Here is a 6,143-nt window from a genome sequence, read left to right as displayed (position 1 = left end):
GTCCAAATCTTCGGAAATCGTCGGATAAGTGAACAGATCACGAGTGATCACGATCCACTGTCACAATTATGAACTATTAGTGTTTGTTGACATCTTCGGTGATTGTCGGATGACCGAAACGAACTAACATGGATGCACACCACTAACAGTTGCAATTGCACGATTTCTGGAATTGGGGAACATATTTATTGATTTCGAAGTACTTTTGGCATGGGGGAACATATTTATTGATTCGTAAGTACTTTTGGCATGCTATTTATTATCCATATATAATTGTATATGATTTCCAAAGGTAACACAGCATAAGTATTAAAACTTGCTTATATCGCCCATTTCATTTGTTGATTAATTTCAAATAGTTAAATTTAAAAACGTTTGGGCTATAAAACCATAATAGATTTTAGGCCTGTGGAAATTTAAAATGGCTTTTGTATTGTAAAACAGAGTGGATATTGGTACACCCTGCATAATTAATACTTTGTATATATTTAATGACTTTAATTGTACATACATGGAAATGTTAATTTGCACACATTTGTATTTTTTGAATATGAAATATTTATAGTCCATTTGCTTCAAAAGGATCAAAATATTAAATGCTAAATTATGCTTACTGTAAACACTAAAATTGAGCAAAGGAATTATGCTTAAATTCACAAACAGCGCTAGCAGTGGAGGGATACAAACAGAACATATTGATTTATAACAAGATCTCAAGGTTTAGTTTCTTTATACTATTTGGATGAAACTGGCAAAGGTTATGCTTCAGTTTTTAATGAAACTGGCAAAAGTTATGCTTCAGTTTCACCGTGGTTTCACGAAAAATGTAACACATGCAGCGAAAATGTGTCAGCACCCCTTAAGTAACTACTGGTGAAAGATGGAAGGGAATGGCTGAGATATCTAAAATGCAGGGGACTTGATAGATCAGGTTGTATAGAAAAATAGCAATCAAAGACCAATATAGTCATTGCAACAAGTCCCATTCCCAAAATTCCATGTTTAGACATAAAATTAATAAAAAAAATTTTACTCAATTTAGTTTAAACTCACAGACAATGTGTATATCGTAGAAACATATGTGTATGTAAACTACTGATAATATATTCAAATCAAGACCTAACATATATATATATATATATATAAGTTCAAAGTCATATAAGATTTTTTAATTAAATGATATGAAATATATACATTTTGTCAAATAACAAGCGTCAATTGTCACTAGGAAGCTTTAACATAATTTAACAGAACTTTATACTTTTTTTTGTTTCAGTTTATTTTATGTAACTGTGCAGTTCCTATAAACATAACTTTTAGGATAGTTAAATGATTTTCTTCTGGATAGTGTCATAAACAATGTCCAGTTCATCAATGTCTGCTATCAATTGATTGATAAGATTTTCTGGTGTCATTTGATCTAGCGAGTCATCTGTGGAACATCTAGCTATGAGCTGATGCACAATGATGTTGAAGGCTGTCAAATTGAATTCGTACAGGAACAATAACATCCGATATGCTAGCTAATAAATAATTAAGGGGCATAAAAAAGAAGTACTTTGAAAATGTTAAAAAAATCTTTCTGTCCTTCCAAACTAAGCTTTATGTTATCAGACGATTTGTACCACCACTCTGAAACCTTACTCTCTTTTTTGTTCTGTCCACCTATTCTGTTTTTTAAAAATCATTCATTTCCTATCTTTTGTAAATATGTTTTTATATATGTTATTATTCTGTCGTTAAAAATGTATTTAAATTAATACAATAAAAAAAATTAAATATATTGTGCAAAAAAATCGATTTCGTGAATTTGACTGGCTAACATATGGCATTAGAAAGTAAAATTATAAGCATTAGTTTATATTGACTCGCCACTATAGCAGCCTGTAGTTTGACATTGAATCAGACTTGAATTTTTTTGCCAAACCATAGCTTCATCGCAGCCAATGATTTGCAAATGTTTTAGAGGCTACCCACATGTACGCATTGCGTACCTATTTTTAAATGATAGTCTTGAGACTACCAGCTGAACTGCTTCGCCCCATATTAGGGCTCTCAGCATGCCTAGGATACACTTTTAAAAATATACGCTAATAATTGTTTTTGAGATGACATTGAGGGGAGAATCTACTTATTCCCAAAGTGTTCCTTAGTCCCTACTTTGAGTAGCCCCAACTTTGAGTATTATTGTTACCTACTAGTACTAGGGCCGAAGCTGAAGCATCAGAACTTAGGAGAAGTAGGAAAACAATCAAAACAGAAAATTAAAATCACGCTAGATCAAGTATCTCACAATTATACGCGGACTGACGGCAGAGTAACAATGTCAACATCATGATGTATATTCACTGATAAGTTTCATATTATGAACGTATCTATACATGTGATATACATCAGGAATACGAATAATAATAAGTAACTAAAAGTGAACATGCTAAGTTTGTGTCTTTCATATCATATTTAAGTTATGTATTCATATATAGCAACCTTTGACCCGGCCAGCGCAGACATATGTAAATTTATATTTGAATACATAAAGAACTAGCCATGCTTGTTGTTTTTCGACAATCATTTTGCCGATTTGAGATCTAAAAACACAGTTATATAGAAGCGTAGCATAGAATAAACAAAATATAGTTAGATTATTGCAGTACAAGCCTTTTTCTTGCCATTACGAGCGTGATTCGGCACATATAACTCCACACAAAAATTTGAGGTTAGCCTTGAGCGTGTCGCCTTCATAAATACAAAGATCGAAACGTCGCATAAATATCGCGTCATTTAGACACTCTAAATCGTTCGAATGGCTCGTACAAATCACTACAAGACGATGAAGACATTGTAAAATAACGCAATAACAAAGCGAACGCGAAAAAGCAGAAGATAACTTCGAAATTTAATCCTTCCATGCTCAGAGCGATTGAAAAGGCATGCTTCCACTCTTTGCCTAGTCTTTGCCTAACATGACTAACACAGGCATGCTTACGAAGCACAGTGATTGGTTTAACTCGCCAAAGATAGGCAAAATCTGCAAGCCAATGAAAGAAAAGAATTTAAAAAAATTACCCAATCATAAGGCTTCCTGATTACGTCAAGTTAGGCAAATTCATCTTGGTTAGGCAAAAAAGCTTTTAGCCAATCAAAAGGCTGTATCGGCCGCCAGGCATAGGCAAAATAGCTGCCTCTCATTGGCTTGCTTCATGGCTTGCCTAAATACCAATGAGCTGTATATCAATAAATAACTGGGCTGTGATATGAAAATATGAATAATTATGTAATGAACTGCATGTTTCCACTTATGAATGAATACTTTGGGAATTGGGAACTGGGAATTTTGTAATTATTATCTGGATAATTTACCATAGTCACTTGACTATGTTGCCTACCCCTAGATCCGCGCCTGGATTCTTGATATCATGCGAAAACTGAATTCAATGATTTTTTTATGATGTATCTCCTTTTTAGAGAAGAATTCTTCGCCATTATTGACAAAAAACTATAGCGGCAAAAAAATAAGTCAGCTGTGGATAATTTTCAATATCGTGTAGGTGGCAAGACATTGAGAATTATCTGTAGGTTTTCAAACACAATCAAGATTGCATTTGTAATGCATAATAATGTATAATTATTGTGTCAGACCAGTATTTTCCTTCATATTTTAAAAAGAACAAGACAAAAAAGAGTAAAAATCCTTTTCTTTGAATCTACAAGATCTGGGTACTCAATTTTCCAACTGTTGTATCTCTCAATTCGATCACGCCTTTTAAACTTTAATCTGTTTCGGCTTTGGAGTCTATGTGAGCCTATATTTTTGTTCGTTGCTGCTTTGGCAGTGCTTGAGCGCTGCATGTTAGTCCTTTATTTCGTAACCGGTTTTTCTTGCATCGGAGTATTTTTAAAGATTTATTTCTCTTCGGTTTGCTTACAGATCGTTTAAAACTTTTGTATTTTATGTTTCCCAACATTAGCTGTTCTGTGCTTTCAAAGTAAATATCTTTATTTTTTTTGGTGTGATTGTCCGTATAATACTCACCAATTTTCTATTTTGTTTTTCCTTATAGTTCATGATGTGACCTTATCACATTCATCTCTACCTTTCAAAGGTGTTGTCCAAATTAGCACTGACAGTGGAACAATGGATGTTTGCTGGAAGAGTTTAAAGAAGTACCCAGATGCGCGTATCCTATGTCGTAGTCTTGGTTACGACGAGCTAAATTCATTTGTTAATTTGTCTGTCCCAGCAGATTCCAAAGATGCTGTTTTTTCAGGAACATTTACCTGTAGTGATCAAGAAAAATCTTTATCCCAGTGTTTGATTGTTGCTTCCAACCAGACCTGTTCCGAACTAACATACATCGAATGTAGTTTTCATGATTGTAAGAGGAATGCTTTTGAATTAACACAGAGTTAGAAAAAGAATAAAAAAATATGTACAGACATTGACAGATGCATGTCACGAACATTTAATTACACAAAGTTCTGTTTCAGACGTCGAAGTTTTCATGTGCCGAACCTAATGTTAATTAAAAACCTGAAGTCTTTTTTTAAATTCATTTGCACCAGTTTTTCGGCACATGTTCGGCGTCTGAAACGGGCGAAAGGCTCAAAAAAGTGCCTTAACTGATACAATTGTTAATTAAGATATGCAACACTAAGATTCTATGTTCCCATTTCAGATCATATCTTCTGGGAGAACTTCAGTCCATTGTTAGCTACAGATAAAAAAAGATTTCCTGATTCATCATTTTCTGCCACTGCTTCGGTAAAAGGTCACAATCCTTTCGATGCAAGGATATCTAGCGGAAGTTCCTGGTGTGCTCCTGTTTCGGATGCAAAGCATTATCTTCAGGTGGACCTGGGAACGGTGTATTGGTTATTTCATGTGATAACGTATGGTGATAGCACTAGTCCAAAATGGGTCGCCACATGCAACTTAAATTATAGCTCTGATTTGGTCAGCTGGAAAGCGTATAGGTCCAGGGTAAGTAGTAATACTGTTATTATTATTATTATTATTATTATTATTATTATTATTATTATTATTATTATTAACTAGAATACATGAAGAAGACAGAAATAGCTGTCTTAATTGCCATGCATTTACCTAAATTATATTATATAAATAGAAAATTTAGAAAGGTTAATAATATAAAAGTTACAATGATTCACTATTACAATTTATAAGTATTAAAAAGGCATGCAAGTTAAGTTAAAATTTTTGAAAACAGTTAAGATCTTGTTAAACTATGATTATAAGAATTTATGGCATACACTAAGGGACTATTCTTAAATCTATCAGTCTTAAATTTAACATTGTAATACGTTTCAGCATTAGATCTGGTTACCCTTTGTCTTTTGTCTGTGACACGATCTGGAAGCAGGTCATGTAGACGGTGCCCAGTGGCAAATATATTTGTAATCAAGTCCACGCAGTGGATTTCACGTCTTTCGCTCAGCATTTGCATCTTGAGATAATTTAAAGCTGTGGAGTAATCAACACCTGGTAGTAATATTCTGAAGGCTCTTTTCTGGATTCTTTCAATATTAATTCTTTGAGAATTGGTCATTCCTCCATGCCACAGCACATCTCCGTATTCAAGAGTTGATCTAATTACGCTACAATAAAATTGCAAGAGATCTTGCATTGGCGCTCCATACCTTTTAAGGACCTTAAGGAAGTACAACCTCTTTCTTGTTTTCTTCACGATGTAATCAGTATTACTATTCCATTTTAAATTGTCGTCGAGCCATATTCCTAACAGTTTAAAGGACGAGACCCTTTCAACTTCTAGGTCATATAAATCGATGCTCCTAATTGTAGTTTTCTTAACACGAAAGTCAAAGATCATTTCTTTTGTTTTCTTAACATTCAACACCATTCTTTGCTCGCGACAGAACGTTGAAATCCTTTGGATATTAAATTTCATATTTCCAATTGGTTGATTCGATTTATGGTCGGTTACATTCAGTATTTCGGATAGAGTAGTGTCATCTATAAACATTGAAAATTGTTCCGTATTAGTTGAGTTATCCGTCACTGCAACATCCGGTAAACAATTGTTTTTATTATTATTATTTTAAAAGATAAGTATTCCCCGTAGGGTTTTTCAATACCTATTTACAATAAAATGACTATTTTAATA

The 6,143-nt window shown here is 33.5% G+C and overlaps 1 protein-coding gene across 1 annotated transcript; it reads left to right on the top strand.

Annotated features, from left to right (window-relative positions):
- Positions 1-2,963: 2,963 nt before the first annotated feature.
- On the top strand, positions 2,964-5,290 carry LOC114541148. Its single transcript, XM_028561134.1, has 4 exons — positions 2,964-3,021; positions 4,062-4,376; positions 4,677-4,895; positions 5,229-5,290. The coding sequence occupies exons 1-4, from the start codon at positions 2,964-2,966 to the stop codon at positions 5,288-5,290; spliced, it is 654 nt and encodes a 217-aa protein (XP_028416935.1).
- Positions 5,291-6,143: the final 853 nt, after the last annotated feature.

The sequence above is a fragment of the Dendronephthya gigantea genome, unplaced genomic scaffold (genome assembly GCF_004324835.1).
Source record: "Dendronephthya gigantea isolate DGI-Jeju-01 unplaced genomic scaffold, DenGig_1.0 000270F, whole genome shotgun sequence".
Classification (NCBI taxonomy): domain Eukaryota; kingdom Metazoa; phylum Cnidaria; class Anthozoa; order Malacalcyonacea; family Nephtheidae; genus Dendronephthya; species Dendronephthya gigantea.
This window is presented reverse-complemented; position numbering and strand designations above follow the sequence as displayed.

Coding starts and splice junctions, on each gene's coding strand:
- LOC114541148 (XM_028561134.1), top strand. CDS start 2,964: ATGACTAACACAGGCATGCTTACGAAGCACAGTGATTGGTTTAACTCG. Junction 4,377..4,676: donor CGAATGTAGTTTTCATGATT/GTAAGAGGAATG, acceptor TTCCCATTTCAG/ATCATATCTTCTGGGAGAAC. Junction 4,896..5,228: donor ATTTCATGTGATAACGTATG/GTGATAGCACTA, acceptor TTTTGAAAACAG/TTAAGATCTTGTTAAACTAT.